This window comes from Babylonia areolata, chromosome 29 (assembly GCF_041734735.1).
Source record: "Babylonia areolata isolate BAREFJ2019XMU chromosome 29, ASM4173473v1, whole genome shotgun sequence".
NCBI classification, from domain to species: domain Eukaryota; kingdom Metazoa; phylum Mollusca; class Gastropoda; order Neogastropoda; family Buccinidae; genus Babylonia; species Babylonia areolata.
Window position 1 is genome coordinate 23,786,364 of NC_134904.1, and position 23,331 is coordinate 23,809,694.

The following is a 23,331-nucleotide window of genomic DNA, read 5'->3' on the forward strand; positions in this document are numbered from 1 at the left end:
CATCAATTAGTCTTTTTGCTAGATTATCCCTTTCGCATGTTTTTTTTCTCTCCATAATTCCTCTGTTTGATAAAGTGCATATCACACGTAAGTCTTGAAGGCCTTGCCTCTCTTGTTCTAACATTAAATGATGTTAGTTTTTTATACAAAAAATATTGGTGCACCCAGGATGGTACACAAATGAGTGGTGCCAGGACTGATGCAGATGGGGTTACCAAAGTCACAGAGCAAAAGTCTGGCAAAGTACCTCAACGTATCAGTCATGATCGAGTTACAAAGGGCTTGACAAAGGAGGAGTTGCTTAATCAACAGAAAATGGCAGTAACTAATGATCTTGGGCTGGTTTCACAACAAGAAGTCAGATAGCGCAGCCTGACTGCCAGCTAAATTGTTAACTGGCAGGTAGTTAGCTATTAGCTTAAGCATGCCACTAACTGTGTTGTAGGGTAGGTATGCCTAATTGCGAATGATCCAGTCAAAGCGATTAGCTCAGTATGTGTACTGTAAAGATAACATGTCATATGATAGTCAAATGTAGTTCTTTTGTTTTTGAAGGCTTTCTCTGACTGGTTGCACCAGGAAAAGTTTGTCTGCTCATCCTTTCAACGTTTTGTCGACATTTGAAATAGCAGGGGTGTCTGAGGATAAATGTGAATGGGCAAGTCTAAATGCGAATGATGGCTTTGGGTACACATAGACAATTAAAACAGAAGCAGGTCTTTAACTCATTAGACATAACATATTGGAACATCGCACGAGACTGTTGCATTGTTGGTTTTGATCACACATGCTCACAAACATATTTTTAAACACCCACACCCCACACCGCATACAAACACAACCTTTTGAGAGTGCTCAGTAACTGTGCAGCATCGTTCGCAAATAGACTCATGTCAAAATATCATATGGTCTACTTGCAGACGACACTATTTTGCAGATACCTGTCAAAACTGACATTCTGATCGGTCACCAATATTCTTTCTTAAATGATCCCAGCAATGGTAATGCGCATTCAACATATCAACTATTTCAAAACTGTGTCAAAGTTCAAGTCCAACAACCTGCTTCCATTGATTTCAGGATTTTGAGAACATATTTGTAACCTTGGTCGGCAGTGGCGTGCGAAGAGAACAAGCGCGGAAATAGCCAATAATAGCTGATGTTTGACTAGTTTTTGGAAATGGATATTCATTAAGGTATTAGAAAAAGGTCGAAGCAGATGTTAAATTGTGAAATGCAACTGTTAAGAATGCTTCGAAGTGGGGCAGTGTACAAATCGTTCACAATTACACGCTGTTCGCAATTACCCTTTCCTACCCTATATCTTGAAATTAACTGGCAGCTAGCTACCTTCAAGGTAGTGCTGTTAGCAAGCAGCTAAGTCATTGGTTGTAAGTAGATTCAGGCATTCCCTTATACCCTCACCTAATTTATTGGAACAGACATGCGATGGCAGTTTCCGATATTAATTGTGCTCATTTGTGCAGCATAAACATGGCCTCCACAAGAGATTCCAAGCATGTTCGGAAGAGAAATGTTAAAACAGCAGAGATTTTAGGTTGACAAGTATACATGGTTGCAAATGCCAACACTATAAATAAGCTGACAACTGCCTGTTGATACTAAAATAGTGAGAATAATGCACATACACATAAACGCATAGGACACACACACACACACACACACACACACACACACACACATGTGCCAGCACATCTTGGCCATTCAAGGCATATGAACATGTGTACGTTTAAAAATAGTAAAAATAATAGAAGTTGAAAAATGAATGAATAAATGAATGGAATTAACTTGACTAAAACATTGATATGGAAACAAGGAGTTATTTATTGGTTTGAATGTTTGGAAATATATTAGTTTTCAAAGAGGTTTTGAAAGAAGGGCAAGAAACAACATGATGGACAGGAAACTGGAGTGAGTTCCATGCGGAAGAAGTCTGGAAAGTGCATTTTCCATATGATCTGGTTCTGCAGGAGGGAATTTTTAAGAGATGGTCATCACCTGATGACTGGAGCTGGCGAAATGGAGAGCAGTAATGGAGAAGCTCAGAAAAGTAAGGAGACATGCCAATCATAAATTTGTAGCACAGGAGAGATAGTTTGTAATCATTTCTTTTCTCAGTGGGTAACCAGTGGAGGAAATGAAGGAGAGGAGTGATATGAGCAGATTTTGGAGAACGGAAGATAAGCCATGGAGTATGGTTTTAGACTCTCTGGAGTCTGGATAACAAGTATTTGGGGTATCTAGCGAGCAAGGAATTACAGTAGTCAAGCCTAGATAGGACCAGGGAGCAAGGGTTTTTGTTGTATCCTGAGACAGAAAGTGCTGAATATAGCTTATTCTACGTAACTCAAGGTAACAGATTTGACAGATTGAGGAAATCTGCCTTTCAAAGGATAGAGCCTGGTCTAAGTAAACACCAAGGTTGCGAACAATTTTTGAGGTTGGAACATTGCACCAATTTAACTGAACAACTTGGGGAAGTGAAATGGAATTTAGCAAACATTTAGGAGCAAGAAAAATTATTTCTGTTTTTTCGTCATTCAGCTGTAGTTTGTTGCTTGTCATCCACGATTTTATGTCAGCTAAACATTGTTGAACAGAGGTGATAATCTCAGAAAGATGAGAGATTGGACCAGACATGGCATTGGTTATCATCCGAAAAATTATGATGTGATAGAGAATGATGGGATACAATTTCTGAAACAGGTTATACATAAAGTAGAAAAAGATTGGGTCCAAGGACAGATCCTTGGGCACACCAAGTTCTAAGGGAGTGGGTCTTGAGTGCAGGTGGTTCACAGTAAAAGTCTGGTTTTGGTTGGAGAGATAAGCGCTGAACCAAGAGAGAGCCATACCAGACACCAAAAGTATGGGAGAGTCGATTTATCAAAATATTTCGATCAGTGGTATCAAAAGCTGCTGACAGATCAAGAAGAAAAATATTATTTTTGTCCAGGGCTGTAAGAAGGTCAATGACAATTTTCAATAAAGAGTTTCAGTGCTGTGACCAGCGGTAACATGATAGCAAGGAATAGAACCAGTTGTTCTTACTGAGGTGTTCAGAGAATTGTAGGAGAACAATCTTTTTGGTTATTTTGGACGGAAAAGACAAATTGGAAACGGGTGTATAGTTTCTCAGATTTTCTTGATCAAGAGATGGCTTTTTCAGAAGTGGTTTGACAACTGAATATTTAAACAAATGGAAAAGTTCCAGACATTAGGGAGTTGTTAATGATAGAAGTGAAATAGGGAAGTAGAATGTCAAGGCATTCAAAAAGAAGGGATGAAGACAGCGGGTCAAGTTCGGAAGTTTTTATTACAGTATTTTTTATAGTGTCATATACAGTTGTTTCAGACACAGGTTGGAAGGCAGTGAGGGGAGATCTTGAAAACTTGTAGTGCACAACAGCAGGAGGGGACACAGAATCAGAATCGAGTTTAGTACGAATATCTTTGATCTTAGATATGAAAAAGTCAGCAAAAGCCTGGGGAAGTTCTGATGGACAAACAGATAATAGTAAAGGAGAAGTCTTTGCCTTTCCCAGTAAACTGTTTGTGATTTTAAAAAGCTGCTTAGAGGTGGTGCAGGCAAGTATCTTAGTGTTACAATTAAGAAAATGAATGCAAGGAAAGAATTATCATGACGTGCGTGGTTAGCAAAGTCTTGGTACGATGACGTAGGGCTGATAGGAAAACACGTCATTGAAAGGTCATTGCTATAGGAACCGCATCATAAAACGGCGTTGAGTCGATCAGCGATTTCAATGAGCGAACGACGCTTCAGCCCAGACAGCAGGGAAAAACGGTTTCTTCACCGCTCGCAGCGAAGTCCAGAATATTTCAAGTCATCAACTGAGCGACTGATAATTCTACCTGCCAGAAGGAAAGGCTTATGGGTGCGTGGGTATGGACAGGGCAGAAAAGTTGAAGGAAGTTCGATTCGTGGAATGCGGGGCCGGGGTGCAGTCAAGAGTTTGTTAATTGGAAAGTTCTAGGTTAGAACACGAGTGTGTGTTGAAGTTTAGTACCCAGTGTTAGATTAGAAGAAAAGGGACAGTAATATTGAGTGTTCGTATGAGATTTTCATCGATGGAAAATTGATGTCCAATAGAAAAGAGAACCTTGGAACAAACCTGTGAGTTGGAAGCTAGTTCGTATATTGTTTTTTTTTCATTTGAGAATTAAAACTTTGTCTTCGTTTGAACTTTAAGAACTGGTGTACTTATGGTTACTGTGGATGAAGCGTCTGACACTTAAAAATCAACGAACCTGGAAGATTTGTTATTACATTGCTACATCTGCCTGTCAGCTTTGTTGAGTAGTGTGTTAATAGCTTATCTTCCCATTATTCAAGTTACTCTTCGTAACATTTGGGGGCCAAGCCGGGATTTTTTTCTTCGTCAGATGTCTTTATTTAGTGACTGTGCACTTGGACTGGAGTTTTAAACGAACTGTTTAGGGTTTAAGTCGCGCTAGATCTACAAAGGTGAAATAGTGCGTAAGAACTCTGTGACAAGTGAGACGGACTCAGTAAAAGGAGATTGCTATTAAGTGTCGAGCAGATCCAGGGTAGTTAAATGAACTGTCGCCCGTGACTGTGAGAACTTTTTGTGAGCACGTTGTGCAGATCTAGGAGTATCTAGAGAGAGATAGCTGCCTTTGACTGTAGTGTTGTATTGAGTGCATTGCTCCGGAGACTGTTTGCCGTCAAAACTTTGTAAAGATGGAATTTGTGAAGATTGGAAAGGAACTAGGCTTGACAGGTGAAGATCTTAAGAAATACGTTGATGAGCAAGAAAGAAAACAGCAAGAAATAGAAAGAGAAGAGCGAGCTGCAGAGAGAAGTCTAAAGAAAATACAATTGGAGATTGAAGAGAGAGAGAGTCAAAGACAATACCAAGATAGAGAGAAACAAAGAGAATATGAAATACGAATGGCTGAACTGAGATCGGAAAATGGTGAATCCATTGCACAGACAGAAGTTCATATTGCCAAGAGACCTCGTCTCCCTGCATTTGTAGATGAGAAGGACAACATCGATAGCTACTTAGAGCGCTTTGAACGCCATGCTAAAGCCATGAAATGGCCAGGAGATCAGTGGGCCACGGACTTGGGTGCTCTCTTGACTGGTCATGCCCTGGAAGTATACTCCAGACTGTCCCGAGAAGATGCCGACGACTATGAGAAACTGAAATCCGCACTGCTTCGCAGCTACGATTTCTCAGAGCAAGGCTTCCAGAAACGTTTCCGTTCCAGTAGGCCAGAGAAGAATGAGAGTCCTGCTCAGTTTCTGACGAGAATCCAGAACTATCTTGAAAGATGGGTGGAGTTAGCTGAAAAAAATAAAGACTATGAAGGCTTATCTTACCTGGTCCTGAAAGAGCAGTTCATGGACTCCTGCCCGAGAGACGTGCAATCGTTCCTGCTTCAAGAAAAAGACCAAAGCCTGAAATCTCTCACTGAAGCGGCACAGAGGTTCCTGGAGTCTCAGCGTCAGAGCTTTGATGCCAAACCAAAGCCGGCAACACTGCAGTCTGACAAACTGAGACCAGTGCAGGGTTCCAACCAGTTCGGATCACCAGTGAAGTGTTTCAACTGTGGACGACTGGGCCACAAAGTTGTTGAATGTAGAGCTCCAAAGAAAGCCAGCTCACAAAATGTCAAACCAGAAGAACGAAAGTTCCAAGGACAGTTTGGAAACAGAAGAAACGTGACGTCTGCAAACGTCGCCATCAGAGAAGGGAGTCACAACCGATGTCAAAATCAGAACTGGAGTGAAGGACAGGAAAATCCAGAAAAGCATGAAGCAGTTGTCAGGTGCGCATTTGTAAACCGAAACGAAGGTGACTTGAGCACAATGCCAGTGGTGAAAGGGCTCTATGATAGCAAAGAGGTGAACGTGCTGAGAGATACTGGATACAGTGGCGTCATTATCAGAAAAGACCTTGTGCCAGAGGAACAGTTAACCGGAAAAAACAGTTTCCTGAGATGTGTGCATGGACATGTTGAGTCAGTTCCCACTGCTGACATCGAGGTTTCAACACCATTCTTTGTTGGGAAAGTGAATGCACTATGCCTCCCCAGTCCACCCAATGATGTCATCATCGGCAATATTGACGGTGCCAGAGCAGCAGACAATCCTGACCACGAGTGGGGGCACACCTGCGCTGTGACAACGCGTGCTCAGGCCAAGGAGGAGAAGAAGAAAATGACTCCACTGAAAGTGAGTGAGCCCACAGGGATTCCTGACGTTAACAGAGAGAAACTCATTCAGTCCCAGCAAGCTGACCCTTCTCTGAAGAAGTACAACAAGGCAAACACTGTGACCAGAGAAAACGCAGAAGTGTCCTTTGACAAGAGAAATGGGGTTATGTACAGACTGTTTAAAAAACTGAGTGGAGGCCAAACTGTACGACAAATTCTTGTGCCAGCAGATCTGCGTACCCCAGTGATGAAGTTGGCTCACGAATCCATCTTCGGAGGTCACATAGGCATCAAAAAGACAACGGACAAGATCATGGCTGCCTTCTACTGGCCAGGTGTTCATGGTGATGTGGCACGCTTCTGCAGATCCTGTGATGTGTGCCAGAAGACGGAACCCAAAGGGAAGACTCCGAAGGTGCCACTAGAGAAGATGCCGTTGGTGGATCGACCGTTCAAGAGAGTGGCCATCGACCTGATCGGAGAAATCAAACCAGCCAGTGAATCAGGACACCGCTACATCCTCACGTTGATGGATTACGCGACCAGGTACCCCGAGGCAGTTCCACTGAAACGCATCGACACAGAGACTGTAGCGGAGACATTGGTGGACTTATTCAGCAGACTGGGTGTGCCTGATGAGATCTTGAGTGACTTAGGGACTCAGTTCGTGAGTAACTGCATGAAAGAAGTTGCTCGTCTCCTCAGCATCCGGCAGTTGACCACCACTCCCTACCATCCGATGTGCAACGGCCTGGTAGAAAAGTACAACGGTACACTGAAGTCAATGCTGAAGAAACTGTGTGCGGACCAACCCCGACAGTGGCACCACTTCATCAACTCCCTGTTGTTCGCCTACCGGGAAGTGCCTCAAGAATCAACTGGATTCTCCCCCTTCGAACTCCTGTATGGCAGGACTGTGCGTGGGCCTATGCATATCCTAAAGGAGCTGTGGACGAAGGAAGTGGAGTCCCCAGAGGTCAAGAACAGCTACCAGTACGTAGTCGAGCTGCGTGAACGCCTTGAGGACACCCTGCAGTTGGCCAGGAGGGAGCTAGAGAAATCCCAAGGCAAGAGCAAGCACTACTACGACCGAAAGACGAAAGTGAGGAGATTCATGACAGGGGACAAAGTGCTTGTCCTGCTTCCCTCTGATCACAACAAGCTGCTGATGCAGTGGAAAGGACCTTACCCTGTTGAGGCTGTCAAGGGACTGAACGACTATGGTGTGAAAATCAAGGGCAAGCAGAAGATTTTTCACGCCAACCTTCTGAAGAAATACACTGAACGTGAACTGGATGAGAGCACCACTGACGCACATGCAGCTGAGATTCACGAGTGGGCTCTCTACAACTCCTGTGAGACTTCTAATGAACCCATCGATGAAGAGTCAGTGAATGATGAGGAGCTCCTGGAGTTCAGTGACCTGAGATCTCAAGAGACTGTAGATTGTGTTGCCCTAGGACCCCAGCTGGTCAGTAAGCAGCAAACTGATGCTCGAGACCTCCTGAATGAGTACTCGGAGTTATTCACTGAGTTCCCAGGAAGGACTGACCTGGTCCAGCATGACATCAAACTGACGTCTTCGACACCTGTCAGGTCCAAACCGTACCCTATGCCTTACGCCACCAGAGAGTCGCTGAAAGGAGATATCCAAGAAATGCTGAAGTTGGGTGTGATACGCGAGTCTACTGGATCTCCTTACGCATCTCCAGTTGTTGTCGTCAAGAAAAAGGACGGTACCAACAGAGTGTGTATTGACTTTAGGCGACTAAACAAGCTGACTCATCTTGATCCAGAGCCCATGCCGACAGCCACTGACCTGTTCCAAAGACTGAGTGGAAGTAAAATCTTCTTCAAGATAGACCTCAGCAAGGGATACTGGCAGGTCCCAATCCCGGAAGAAGACATTCCAAAGACGGCATTCGTGACTCCAGACGGCACATACGAGTTCCTGCGCATGCCCTTCGGTATGAAGAACTCTGGTGCAACTCTGAAACGGGGCATGAGAAAACTCATGGGCAATATGGAAGGTGTCGTGTTCTACTGGGACGATATCCTGATTCATTCAGAGACCTGGGGCCAGCATTTGGACATTCTTCGTGAAGTATTCAAACGACTGTCAGGAGCACATCTGACAGCAAGACCAAGCAAGTGCATTATCGGGGCAGACAACATCGACTTCATTGGACATTCTCTCCAGGAAGGAGTGAAAGGGGTCCTTGAGGATAACGTGAAGAAGATCCTTGAGGCCTCAAGTCCCCATACAAAGAAGCAGATGCGGTCCTTCCTTGGCATGGTGGGATTCTACAGGGAGTATATGCCCCACTTTGCCACTGTGACTGCGCCGCTTTCTGACCTGCTACGAAAAGGGAAGCCGAACCAGCTGGAGTGGGGAGAAGCGCAAGAGAGGGCCTTCAGCACCGTCAAGAAGTTCCTGACCACGGAGCCTGTGCTTCGGTTGCCGGACCCTTCCAAGACGTTTGTGCTCGCCGCCGACGCTTCTGACGAAGGTGTTGGTGCAGTCCTCATGCAGGAGCATGAGGGGAAGCTGTTCCCGGTGTCCTACGCCAGCAAGAAGCTGTCCCGTGCTGAGAGGAAGTACGCCACCATGGAGAAAGAGTGCCTAGCCATCGTGTGGGCCGTGCGCAAATTTGAACTGTATCTCCAGGGTGTGTGTTTTGTGTTGCGCACAGACCATCAACCTTTGTCCTTTCTGAACTCTGCCAAGTTCTTAAACAACAGGGTCATGCGTTGGCCCTTGTACCTTCAGAACTTTGACATGAAGGTTGAACATGTGAAAGGTACTGACAATCATACCGCAGACTTTTTGAGCAGAATGTAAATCCCTGGATGTGTGAGTTTGGGTTTGGGCTACTTATGGTTAGATATTCATTTGCCAGGGACATTACCTTTAGTTGTTTTATGTTTATTGTAAGAGTCATTCCTTGAATTGTAAGTTTTGGAAATTTTGAGAAAATTTCTTAAGTGGGGGGTTATGTTACAATTAAGAAAATGAATGCAAGGAAAGAATTATCATGACGTGCGTGGTTAGCAAAGTCTTGGTACGATGACGTAGGGCTGATAGGAAAACACGTCATTGAAAGGTCATTGCTATAGGAACCGCATCATAAAACGGCGTTGAGTCGATCAGCGATTTCAATGAGCGAACGACGCTTCAGCCCAGACAGCAGGGAAAAACGGTTTCTTCACCGCTCGCAGCGAAGTCCAGAATATTTCAAGTCATCAACCGAGCGACTGATAATTCTACCTGCCAGAAGGAAAGGCTTATGGGTGCGTGGGTATGGACAGGGCAGAAAAGTTGAAGGAAGTTCGATTCGTGGAATGCGGGGCCGGGGTGCAGTCAAGAGTTTGTTAATTGGAAAGTTCTAGGTTAGAACACGAGTGTGTGTTGAAGTTTAGTACCCAGTGTTAGATTAGAAGAAAAGGGACAGTAATATTGAGTGTTCGTATGAGATTTTCATCGATGGAAAATTGATGTCCAATAGAAAAGAGAACCTTGGAACAAACCTGTGAGTTGGAAGCTAGTTCGTATATTGTTTTTTTTTTCATTTGAGAATTAAAACTTTGTCTTCGTTTGAACTTTAAGAACTGGTGTACTTATGGTTACTGTGGATGAAGCGTCTGACACTTAAAAATCAACGAACCTGGAAGATTTGTTATTACATTGCTACATCTGCCTGTCAGCTTTGTTGAGTAGTGTGTTAATAGCTTATCTTCCCATTATTCAAGTTACTCTTCGTAACACTTAGCATTGAAGGAGGATGATTTTGCATTATTTACAATTCTATTGACAAGTTTATTTGCAGTTTGGAAAATTTGTTTGTGTATGTGTAAGTTAGTCTTCAACCATTGCCTTAGTTCTCCTTTCTCTCTTAGCTTCCTGAAACTGGGGCTGGACAGAAGAGGGGGTGGTGTGGCCTTGACGATGGGTTTGTGTGGAGATGGCTTGAGACAGAGAGAAAGAGTCTAGAAGGTTTATTAGTTTTGCAGTGTTGGCATTTGAGGGTTTATCAAAGTGAAAGTTAAAATCTCCAATAATGAGACAGTGGCCCTTTAAAGTGTTAGTATATTCTAGAAAGTTAGGAAACTGTTCAAGTAAGAGATTGTCAGTAAGTTGGTTTTTCTTGCTAGGTGGTGGGCGATAGACAAAAAAAAATATGTAGTGGACTATTTGGTAAGGAGAGAGTGAGTTGTGCTAGTTCAAAACTGGAATGATCAAAGCTGAAAGTATTGTTCAAAAACAGAAACTGACGGAGATGTCGACCAAGAAGAAAAGCAATGCCACCTCCACACGTTATGTGTGGGAAACTGTCGGTCATAAAACTGGGTGGAGACAAATCTTTGCACTTGGCCTCATCACCAGCTGGACAAAGCCAAGTTTCATTAAGACAGAGAATATCAATATTTTTGTCAATAAGAAAATCGTTGATTGCTGCACGTTTCTCGCTGCAGCCAGCTGATTGAGCGTTGAATAAAGCAATGGACAGGAATGAAGATTTGTTAGCAGAATTCTTTTTAGTAGTTGGTTTGTATGTTGAATTATCATAGTTCACAGATCTTGTACTGTGGGACTGTCCAGCACTGGTGGAATTTACTGATGAGAATGGAAATGTGTTTCTGCTTCCTCCTCCCCCTACAACAACTCCGTTTCCAAGGTAGATTTGCAACTATTCCCAGCAGTCGTCGGCGAGAAGTCAAGGCTGACCAGCCGCCGTGGCAAAGTGGTTAGCATTGTGGACTGACGGCTGGGAGAACATGGGTTCGAATCCCAGCAGAGGTGGATTTTTTGGCCCGCGGTGGGCTCCTACCCAGAGTTGAGTGTGCTATGGCTTAAATGGGGAGACTGGGACCACACAGTTGAGTATCATCCACTTTACGGATGCATCTTTGGGTGTGTTGCTCTAATTACCTGACCAACATTGCAAGTGTCTATATCTCTCAGGCCTGGTTAACGCTGGGATATCATTATGACAGGAAGCATAGAGTACAGCCTTGACACGCAGTCCCAAACCAAAATGGACCTCCATAACAACATCGTCATAATCATTGTCATCCTGCTCTTCCTTCATCATCATCAGTATAAACAAAACAGTCCCGAAGTCTGTGGCTTTTCATGCCCTGCTCTCATGGTGACCTCAGTTTCGATACCCCTCCACTTCCATGCTTGGGGTGAGTCCTGTCAATGTCTTCAGTGTCGGCAGTTTCATGGGGGGCTGTTGTTGGAGGTACATGGTGGTGGTCTCCACTCTGGGAGGGACGCTCACTCAGTGTGGCTCAGTGACTAAGCCATTATTGTCGTTAGTAGGGGGCTTAGTAGGTGGTGTCCTAAGTATGTTAAATCAGAACAGGCACCACTGAACACCACTGAAGTGACTCAGCAGCAGTGCAGGGTCTCCTTTTGTGTGTGGCCTCTTGATGACCTAACATTGATAGTTCCCTGCGGATTGCCGACGCTGGGAGTGTGACTAACCCGGGTGTAGATGTGTTCAGGGGACTCGGAATGAGCGGCGTGGGAGTAATGTCAATGAAACAGTACAGATGATGGGGCAGCAAAAAAAAAAAAAAAAAAAAGTAAAAGTCAAGGCTGGATTAAGAGGTGAAGGATGAATTGCCAACAGCTGATCACGGGTGTAGACAGCGGTTGAACACAGTGGTGGCGAAATTTAGAATATTTGTTCTCCTTATGCTTTTTATTAGTAATTTTAGAGGTGCTCTGGTCCCAAGTTACTAATAGAAGATGTGTGTGTGTGTGTGTGTGTGTGTGTGAGTGACTGACTGACAGAACTCACCTTCATTCATTCAGAAACTGTTTGACAGTATCCTGTCGAACAGCCTGTGTTCATTGTGTGATGGTGCCCGAGTCACACCCAGGTTCATCTATCGCACCACCCTGGGGGGTCACTACCTTGTCATGGTAGGGAGGCTTAGTGGCCAGTGATCAAGTGAGCTAGGTCGGCCGGGTCATTAGTGCTTCTGAAGCTTTATTGCTTTTTAGGCCTTATTTGACAGCCTACATAGCCATTGTAGCTGTGTACATGATGCCCCTGGTAGGGCTTCCCATGCCAAACAGGTCGTTAGTGAGGCATTCCAGCCCATTGCATCAACTGCGGAGGCAGCCACCTGTCTTCATCTAAAGACTGCCCCACCTGGAAAAAAGAGGAGATTCGAAAGGTGAAGATGGAGAAGAAGATTACTTTTTTCAAAGCAAGGAAGATCGTTGAGGCTGCTTTGCGGAAAGCAGGACCGTCATACACGGCGGTTGTGCAACCCAAGATTGTGAATGTTGCGGTACGGTCCAGACTGCATCCACAGGGACACAGACAGATGTAACTATCAGATCAGTGAGGTCATTGGCCTCAGGTGGAGGCTTTGTATCCACCCCCTCCCATCCTGCACGGCAGTCCTCGGGAGCTTCTGGGCAGTGGAGGGAAGGGGGGGGGAGCCTTGGGCAGAGGCATGGTATCTGCCCCCCCCCTCCCCCCACCCACACACACACACACCCACCAAACTCCCCCATCCTCTCATCCTGCCTCTTGTCAGCTGGCTCCTCGGGCTGGTGGGAGTGCCCAGAAGCCTTCCCCCTCCAAAACCAAATAAGGAGGGAAAGCTTGTGATTTCTGCGGGGTCGGGGAGAGCTGAGGTGGTGGATGTTCTGGCTCGGCCAGACTCAGACAAAGCTGAAATAAGTACAACAAATCGATTTTTAGTCTTGTCTGACCTTGGACCATCGCAAGCGTAGGAGCAGGAGGTAGAGATAGACTAGGATGCTGCTATGATATTAACCTTTCTATGGCAATCATTCAATGAAACATCCATGGTTTTAACGCTAACCTTCAGGAACTCCAGTTGGTTTGTCATTCTTTTAAACCTTCAGTGCTGGCACTGCAAGAAACTCTGCATAGAGATGGCAAGACTTTAACTCTTTCAGGTTTTAACTCAATTTTTAAACCCGCTCAACCTAAGCAAGAGGGATTGACAGGAGGCATCACTCTGTTTTTACATCAGTCTCTTTTATTGTGCCATTTCTTTAAACACACCTTTATAGGCCGTGGCAGCCAGAGTCAAACTAAATAAAATTATCACTGTCTGTCCAATATATCTTCCTCCTTCTGTCCCTGTTCTGAGGCAGGACCTCATAAACCTTGTCAACCAGCTTCCATCAGACCCACTCCTCTTTCTGAGGTACCCAAGTTAGAGGAGCATGATAGATGTCGGTGGCATCTCAGATGTTTTGTTCCCTGACAGCCCACCATGGACCTTTAAAACACCTGAGGTTCGATTCGATCTGGCCTCGTACAGTAAAGACTCCACCAGTTCACTGGCCTACAGAATTTACTTTTCGGAACTCTGCCACAAATTCCACACCTTTCAAAAAATTTTCACTGACGGTTCCAAGTCAGAGGACGGTGTTGCTGGATCTGCATTCTGTCCCACCTTTCCTGACCAGCCCGCAAAGAACACATCCTATCTGACAGCTCATTGTACACTGTGGAACTGACCACACTGGTTCTGGCGGTAAAAATGGTTCTCCTTTCAAAACAAAAGAGCTTCATGATCTTTTCCGACTCCTTGTCAGCCCTGGAGGCGATCGCCTGCAGGAATCTGACTCATCCCAGACTGACGGAATTTTACGATACTTTTACTCTCGTAACAAAGAAAGGATATGATGTTGTGTTGGCCTGGGTCCCCGGCCATGTTGGCATTCGTGGTAATGAAAAGGCAGACCAGCCGGCCAAGAACGCTGTAAAGGAAGAATTATCGAGATCCTTTGTACCATACACAGGCATGAAGCAGAATGTGAACACTTAAGGATCTTGGCAAGAGGAGTAGAACACCCAGATGGACAACAAGCTGTTCCGAATCCGTCCAGACCTAAAAGAGACCCTCCCATCGGTGGTGAAGAATAGAAAGGAGGAGTCTGTGCTGTGCAGACTGCGCACGGGGCACACTTTCTTTTTTTTTTTACTCATTCTTACTTGTTGAAGAGGGAGGAGGCTCCTCCATGTATTCCCTGTGATGAGCCTCTCACCGTGAAACATGTGCTCCTTGACTGTTGGCATCTGCATGACGTTAGATACAGACATTACATGGTGGATTCTCTGAAGACTTTGTTTTGTGATGTCCCTCCGTGAACGTTGATGGACTTCTTGAAAGAAGTGAATATTTTTAATCAGATTTGAAGGTTTTAAACTATGGAAGGTTTTTAAACCTTGAGTGGAAAGCTTAAAGCGGTGACTAGTTTTTATTGTTTTGGATTTTTTACCCTTGACTTGAAGTAGGTACTGACATGGAGATAGCCTTGAGATGGCCTTAGTCGTCGGTGAGGTGCTTAGCACCATAATTTGATTTGATTTGATTTGTCTTGCCCCAGCTGTCAGCTTAGAGATTTAGAGCTGCATTGAGCACCGCAAAAGTTTTACCTCTGAACTAATGCCAGGTTGTGAAAATTGAGCTTGTTCAACGCAGTTGTAATAGCTTGCTGTTAAATGACCATTTTTAGCTTATAGTTAGGGATTTATTTCACAGCTAACTGCTAACAGCATGTTGTGTAATCGGGCCCTGAATTATTGTCCTCTTTAGGACTTGTGCCATATGTGATTGTAATGCAGATTGGGGAAGTGGGGATGTGCAGAAGGTTGTGTGTACAAGAAGGCAAATGGGTGCATATTTGTGAGCATGCATGTTTGTATGTCTGTTTGGGAGGAGTGTTTGCAAGTGTACATGCATATGTATGTGTTTAGGAAGTATTCGTTCGTTCTTTAGTTTAAGTCTTTTCACTGTAAGTGATATTAGACGAGGGAAGGAAAAAAATCGAGCAGGAGGAGAGGGGGGGGGGGGGGGAGGGGGGGCGGAATTACTGTGTACGCATACGAGTAAGTGAAAGTGTGTGTGTGTGTGAAAATTATTGATTTAAGTTTTGTTTAATAAAAATAAACAAAAAATCATAACAATATAAAATATTTCTAATGAAAAACTAACAACTATAACAGCGAACCAACTGGACTGTTTAACAAGGAGTTGAAAAAGTCATACATTAGCAATGGACTGCTGAAGATCGTCAACACTGAAGATGATTTCAGTTCAGGGATTTGAGACTTTAACATATCGCAAGTTGGTATATGATCGGCTGTTATGTGAGCACCACAGATGCAAGAAACATTACTGACATATTTTGTCCTAAAACAATTCATTTTCCATCTGCAGATTAGAGAAATGATTTGCCTCTTATGAAAATCATTATGATAATGTCTTCCCATGAAACCATACATTTTCTTTATGTTCTTATATAACTCCGTGTTACCAGTTTGTTTTTCTTCAGACTGAAATTTTGACCATTGGACTTTTTCTACCATGGTGTAACATTCCTGTAGTGAAAGCGAAATATTTAAATCTAACTCCTTCGTGGCGCTTCTAGCTCCTTTTTTAGCCAAAATGTCAACTTTTTCATTATAGTCAAAACTGCAATGAGAAGGAATCCAGCAAAAGGTTATGTGAGAGCCTCTTAATAAGAGTTCGTGAATCAAATGGTTAATTTCAATAATGAGTTCATACCTAACCGTTTCTTTTATAAGTTCTTTTATAATGTCATCCCTGTAAATCAAGCTGGTTTTATAAAAAGAAGATCCACAATTGATCATTTAGTGAAATTAACCACTCGGGTTAAGCACCAATTTGCAAGACGAAAATGTTTGCTTGCAACTTTTTTCGACATTACCAAAGCCTATGACCAAGTGTGGCATTCACGTCTAATGTAATGCGCCCTTCCTCTACTGAAGATGATTGGATTATCGGGACATATGTATAACTTTATAAAAGACTTCTTAGAAAACAGAAAAATTCAGGCTAAAATAGGGAATACGTATTCATCTACACGAACATTGCAGACAGATATTCCTCACTCACTCTCTCTCACTCATTCCCTTGACGGCTGGGGGGACATGAGGAAGATGTCATAGCTCGCCACGCCGTTCTGTTGGCAGCTGTCGTGAGGAGATCTGGCATCGTCATTTTGGTCCATTCCTTGACGTTGTCAGACCAGCTTTTTTTCTGCCGCCCCCGTCTGCGCCCTTCCTCTACAGTCCCTTGCAGGATGGTTTTGGAGAGGGTGTTATGTCGTATGACGTGACCAAACCATGCCATCTTCCGTCGTTTTGACAGTCGCCAGCAGTGGTTCTTGGGGCCCAACAAGGTTACTGACCAGGTTCCGCACATAGTCATTGGTCTTGTGCTCCTTGTAGGAGATGTGTAGTAGTCTCCTCAAGCACTTGGTTTCGAATGCTTGGATTCTTCTTTCTGTTTCTGCCATCAGTGTCCATGTCTCACATCCATATAAGAGGATGGAGACCACCAGTGACTTGTAGAGCAGGAATTTTGTGTGGAATCTGATGTTACTCTTCCATACCCTGTTCAGTCTGGCCATCGCTGCCGTTGCAGAATTAATCCTATTTCGGATTTCTGCTGTGCAGGTGCCGTCTTTGGACAGGGTTGCTCCCAGGTACTTGAAGCTGGTCACTTCTTCTAAGGGCTCACCATTCATGGTTATGTTGGCACTGATGTTAGTTGTGCTGTTGACCATGACCTTTGACTTCTCTGTGCTGACCTCCATGCCGTAAGCATTTGCTCTTGTAGTGAGTCTGTTTGTTAGATCCTGGAGCTCGGTGTTAGTGCCCCCCATGAGGTCGATGTCGTCTGCGAATCGCAGATTGCAGACTGGCCTACCGCCAATGGTGATGGAGGTGTGGTGGTCTTCAAGGGCCTCCTGCATAATTCTCTCCAGAAAGATGTTGAAAAGTATTGGGGATAATAGGCATCCTTGCCTGACTCCGACTGTGGTCCGAAAGAACTGTCCTTGTTGATTGTTGAGGAGCACTGCGCTGCTGGAATGTTCGTAGAGGGCCTGGATGACTTGAATGAGCCCTTCATCAATGTTGAAGCCTCTCAGTACTTGCCAGAGGCCGCTGTGCCACACCCGATCGAATGCCTTCTTGAAGTCGATGAAGTTGTGAAAGATGTCCTTTTGGTGTTGTAGATGTTTTTCAATGAGGACTCGACAGTTGAATATTTGTTCGACAGTGCTCCTCCCTTTTCTAAAGCCTGCTTGTTCTTCTGATAGCAGCTCCTCAGCCTTGGATTTCAATCGGTTGAGGATGATGCGGAGCATGACTTTGCTTGGGTGGCTAATTAGACTTATAGTCCTGTAATTTTGACACTGCTTGAGGTTGCCCTTCTTGGGTAGAGGAATCACCAGCGATTGGGTCCATTCTGTTGGCCACTTCTTTTCTGTCCAGATCTTCTGACATAGCATTGATAGTGCTTCTGTGGTCTCCTTTCCTCCGTACTTCAAAAGCTCAGATGGGACGTTGTCCACTCCTGGGGATTTCTCTGGCTTCAGACTCTGTATTGCAGCCTCAACCTCCTCCTTCAATACTTGGAGATTTTCCTCACTGTCTGTGGATCGTGGGTTGTCCTGCAATATGGATGAGTCTGGATTGAGCTGGTAGTTGTAGAGGCCGTCACAGTATTCTGTCCACCTCTTCAGGACTTCTTCGCTATCTGTCAGTAGCTTGCCATCCTTATCTTCGATGACAGCTGATCTTGGCTGGCTAGTCTTGGTGAGGGTCTTGAGGGTGCTATAGGCCCTTTTGCTGTTCCCTGCTTCCATGCCTTTCTCAACTTCTTCGCACTGCTCCTCTATCCAGTTTTCTTTGGCTGCCTTCATCTTCGTCCTGACTTCTCTGTTCACCTGTTGGTGTTTCGTCCTGGCTTCATTACTAGAGTGTTTCTTTTTCCTCAGTTCTCGCCGCTTGTCGCACAGATCTAGGACCTCATTTGTCACCCATGGTTGGATCCTTTTTCGCTTTTTTCCCACAACTTGTTCAGCTGTTGTAGTTAGCACCTCTTTGATGTTGTTAGCAAGGGTGTCTACGTCGATGTCCATTAAGTTGAGGGCTGCGAACTTCCCGCCTACTTGAGCCTGGAACACATCCGCGATTTCGGGGTCCTTCAGCTTTTCTAGGTCAAAGCGGATACGGGGATTCCTTGGACAACGCTTGCACTTCAGCTTGAGCTTGAAGGTTGCCAAGACAAGATCATGATCGCTGCCGATATCAGCTCCTGGGAACGTCCTTGTGTTGGCTTTGTTGATACTAGACTTGTAGCGTTGTGGGGTCAGGATGAAGTCTATCTGGTTGTGGACTTGTCCATTTGGTGAGTGCCAGGTTGCGGTTCTGGACAGCTTGTGCGGATGGAGAGTATTGGCTAGGGTAAGGCGATGGCTTTTGGCAAACTCCAGCAATCTGAGGCCTCTGTCGTTGGTTTCCCCAATGCCGAATTTACCAGTTGTTCCTGCCCAATTCTGGTAGGCATCTGGGCCTACCTTGGCATTCCAGTCTCCCTGGACTATCAGCATGTCTTTCTTTGGGACTGTTGCTATGATGGAGTCAATCTGTTCGTAAAACTCCTCCGTTTCCTCATCGTCATGGTCTGTCGTTGGAGCATAGACCTGGATGATTGTCAGGTTGTGGGGTATGGCAGAAATGCGGATGGTAATAAGTCTGCTTGAGACGGGTGTACAGCTGATGACACTGCCTGCAATTTCCTTCCGTACAATGAAGGCCACCCCATACTCGTGTTTCTTTTCTTCCCCAGAGAACCAGATCTTGTGTCCCTCATCTGTTGTCATTTCGCCGAAACTAGTCCATCTGACTTCTGACAATCCTATGACATCCCAGCGGTAGCGCTTCAGTTCGTGAGTCAGTTCATGGAGCTTACCACAGGCATACAGGGTACGAACATTCCACGTTCCGATGGTTGTACATTGCGTGGGTAGTTTGATGGTATTTCTCACTCCAGTAGCCCACTTATCGCTCCCACCCTGAAGTGAGTCAGTGGGACGCGCGGTCGTTGTTAATCCGGGCCCCGGCCGATCCGGCTTGGAAAACTGATTCTTCCTCCTCATGTCCTTTCAGTGGGCTTGGTAAAGCTTGGCGGCGCCCGTCTCCTCTCCAAGCCAGGACCGCAAGCCGTAGTCCACGATTATGGTGTGGTACGCCCTCGGTCATGTACACTTAGCCATTGAGTCCATTGTGGGACCCTTCCGCCCTGGTCGTTGGCCGCCTGTCGCCGCTCTTCAGCCCAGTGGTGCAGTGTAAACACCACCCCCTCACGTGGTTTAGCCCGCCAGCTGAAGCGGTTTACCGGGGTGTGGCGCTTGGAGCCAACACGTGAGAGATTTAGGGGTGGATGAGGACCAGTGATGCCTGTCCATCCTATCTAGTAGGAAGCAGCGTGCCAGACACCAAAGGTACTACCTCTATCCAGAGCCCCTACACCCCTAACAAAGAATGTTGTAATGGTTCAATATGCTGACGATATATGCATGTGGATGAAAGTTACAATCAAAAAGAATACGCCTGCCCGATATATGAATTACACAAAAAAGCTATATCAAAATGAATTGAACACAGTAGCAAATTATATGAGCGAGAATGGTCTACAAATATCAACCGAAAAAACACACTTGATGCTTTTTAATAATGGATCAAGTCCAGCAACATTGCCTTCCTTTAAGATTTATGATAACACCCTGGAATATAAAAAGTAGTTAAATTCCTTGGAGTACACATTACATCAAAATTAACTTGGAATCATCATATTGATTACATTTTAACAAAGGCCAGGAAAACATTAAACTTCTTGAAAATAGTATGCAAACAACCATGGAGCCAGGACATACTCATTCTACTACACCTTTGCACTTCACTTGTTCGGTCAAAACTTATATATGCACAAGAAGTGTACTTCAGTGCACCGAAATATTTATTGAAAAAAATTCAAAGCATAGACTGCAGAGCATATAAACTGGCACCTGGCTTACCAGTCCATGCTTCCAGTAAGAAAACGTACAGTGCAGCAGGAGTATTACCATTAGAGGATCAAAGGGAACATTCATGTAGTAAATTTGTCTTGAGAAGTTTAACGGACGAAAATGATTTGGAATCAGAAATACATCTCAAATCTGACCGCGATTTTCCAAAGAGAGCTAGATCTATATCCTCTCATACCACACTGGGAACATACACGTCAAGTATTAACAAATTCCAGCGTAAATAAAACCCCACATTTTGCTAAAAGGTCTGTAGTATCACCTACACCTGTATGGGAACTTCAAATAGCGCACTTTGATATCGTTCACACTGATCTGACCAAAGATGACAACATAAATTTACTTACATCGCATGTACGAATCCATTTGGAAGAGAAATACCTTAATCATCTAAAGATTTTTACAGACGGCTCTGTTGTAAATGATAGAGCTGGTGCTGCTTTCGTTATTCCAGACCTTAACTTTCAAAACTCTTTTCAACTGGGAGAGAATAAATCCATCTTCACAGCTGAACTCATAGCAATCCGAATGGCGTTAAATTTCATGATATCCTTTCCGAAAACTATATTTCAGATTCTATTTTGTGTTGATTCTAAATCAGTTCTTCACGCTATTTAGGAAGTATGTGTGTACACTTGTGTGTGCGTTTCTGTGCATGTTGAATGCAGTAAGTTGAGTGTGTACTGTGCGTTCATGCTGTTTATTTACTCTCCATGTATTCAGTGTAGTGATGTAGGTCTCCACCAAATGAGTGCATAGGTTGCATTTTGATTGTGTGGCTGACGGGCGCAATGGCCGAGTGGTCAAAGCGTTGGACTTTCAGTCTGAGGGTATCGGGTTCGAATCTTGGTAACAGCGCCTGGTGGGTAAAGGGTGGAGATTTTTCTGATCTCCAGGTCAACGTATGTGTAGACCTGCTAGTGCTTGAACCCCCTTTGTGTGTATACGTAAACAGAAGATCAAATACACATGTTAAAGATCCTGTAATCCATGTCAGTGTTCAGTGGGTTATGGAAACAAGAACATACCCAACATGCACACCCCCGAAAACAGAGTATGGCTGCCTAGATGGTTGGGTAAAAACAGTCATATATGTAAAAGCCCACTCGTGTCTGTTTTCATCAGACTGTTGCAGTTAAAGTTATTGAGTTGAGATGTGTGTGTGTGTGTGAGAGAGAGACATAGTGTGGGTGCACGTGCATTTATGTCTTTGTTGAAAAACAAAAGATGTGCACATTTGTCTGCCAGTCTCTGTGTTGCTTAAAAGCAGAAAGAATAAATCTCATCTGTTAAATGTGTTGCAACTCATTTACATAATGTATGAATTAATCTGATGTGTCTTCTGATTCACAGTTGCTGACAGTTAGAATTTGTCCAGACCAGTCAGTCTTGAATGTAAATATTTGAGAACTATACTCTCAGTGAAATGAAAAGTGTTTTTCACAAAATTTTTTGGTCGATTTGTTCATTTTATGATATATTAATGGCATTATGAACTTGGTACTATATTTAATGACTGGTTGTTTTTTTCCTATTATTTCCATGACATTCAAAGCCTGACATGATATTTAATGACTGGTTCATTTCTTTTTGCCCAGTATATGTACTAATGACCTTGTAAGTCTGTTACGATATTTGATGATTGGTTCATTTTGTCCATTTAATGTTTTGAAGACATTATAAAGCCTGCTATTATACTTAATGAATGAATATTTCATTTTAGTGTTTCATAATCACTGCCTGGTATTTTCTGTCATAAATAATTTATTCTTTATTTTTTCTTCTTCTTAATGATCATCACTGGCATTATAAACCTGATACTGTACTTAATGATAGGTTGATTCTCTTGCTCTTTGTTTTTGATATTCTGTTTTATCTTCTTTTTTTTTCTTTCTTTTTTTTACATTTCAGGAGGAAAGTGTGCGCCTGTTCTTATTGACAAACCTGAAACAGTCCATGGATAACTCATACTTTTGGCGTGTCAACCTTGACGCCATCATCAAGAACTTTGAAAGTCTTCATTCATTCCCACAAATCAATGAACCTTGTTCCATCAATACTATATTCATTGGAGGAGCTGAGTCAAAGCATGTTGAGTAAGTGGCAGAAATGGTTGCTGCTTTAAGTGGTGAAAGAGAACAGGAGAGAAAGAGATAGATAGACTCATAGACAGGCAGAGAAAGAGATCAAACAAACAGTTTCTGATTGGCAAGTTCAAAGTTTCACCAGAATTTTAAACAGCAATCTTTCTGTGTGTGTGTGTGGCGGGAGGGAGGAGAGGGGGGGGAGTGTGTGTGCATATGTTTGGAACATGTGTATGTGTGTGATGTGTGTGTGTGTGATACATGTGTATGTTTTTATGTGAGTTACTGATAAAATATTTGCAAGCCTTGTTATACGTTTATACAAAATGCTTTTTAGAATGATTAAATCTCATACAGGTTAATGAACACGCACAAACTCACAAAATACTCACACTAACGTGTATGCATACGTACACACACTCACCCTCCCCCCACACACACACTCCCATCCACACACACACTGAAATATATCGTGACTGTCATTGAGGGCAGTTTACTGATGTTAGACAAATATAGTTTCCCCAAACTGATAGGAACATCACTAATACTTCTGTCTGTTGTACTACAGCTCAACAGCAGAACCGGCCATCCATCGACTGTTTCCTGGCACAGCCATTGAGCGCATCCCTCAAGCAGGTCACTGGGTACATTCAGAAAAACCATCTGAATTTGTGGAGCTGGTACAAAAGTTTGTTTTGAGCTGATTTTCTTCCTTTCGATGAAGGATGTGAATATGTATATTTTTAGGCACTCCTTTCAGACTGGAGCTGAAAGTGTAACTCTATGAAGATATGTTGGAATGCATTATGATTGGATGCTGATTTTTTTCTGCTCTGCGTGTGTATGCGGAAAGGGTGGGGGTGTGAGGGGGGGAGGAGGGGGCAGGGGTGGCAGGCGGGGAATGTGTGTGTGTGTGTGGGGGGGGGGGGTGAGTGAGAGTGGGGGTGGGGGCTGGGGGCAAAAGAGTTGGGGTGTTTATTTTATGACTATGAGTGGTTCAAAGCATGTTATTTTGATTCTTTTCTAGAAAAGACAGCATGAGTGTGTTGGCAAAAATTGAAGACAATAAACCTGAGTATGACTTTAAGTTTGTCTGTTTTTGTTTTTGGTCATTGA

The 23,331-nt window shown here is 44.0% G+C and overlaps 2 protein-coding genes across 10 annotated transcripts in view; both read left to right on the forward strand.

Annotated features, from left to right (window-relative positions):
* Window positions 1-23,072, forward strand: part of LOC143274950 (sn-1-specific diacylglycerol lipase ABHD11-like) — a 60,755-nt gene extending 37,683 nt beyond the window's left edge. For all 9 annotated transcript variants that reach the window (XM_076578959.1, XM_076578965.1, XM_076578958.1 and 6 more), the window contains 2 exons: window positions 22,043-22,227; window positions 22,784-23,072. In XM_076578959.1, coding sequence (XP_076435074.1) covers window positions 22,043-22,227; window positions 22,784-22,919 — 321 coding nt within the window. In that variant the 3' untranslated portion in view covers window positions 22,920-23,072. The remainder of the gene's footprint in view (window positions 1-22,042; window positions 22,228-22,783) is intronic.
* Window positions 1,783-14,991, forward strand: LOC143274949 (uncharacterized). The gene has a single exon (XM_076578957.1). The coding sequence runs from the start codon at window positions 4,745-4,747 to the stop codon at window positions 9,065-9,067; it is 4,323 nt and encodes a 1,440-aa protein (XP_076435072.1). The 5' UTR covers window positions 1,783-4,744; the 3' UTR covers window positions 9,068-14,991.
* Window positions 23,073-23,331: the final 259 nt, after the last annotated feature.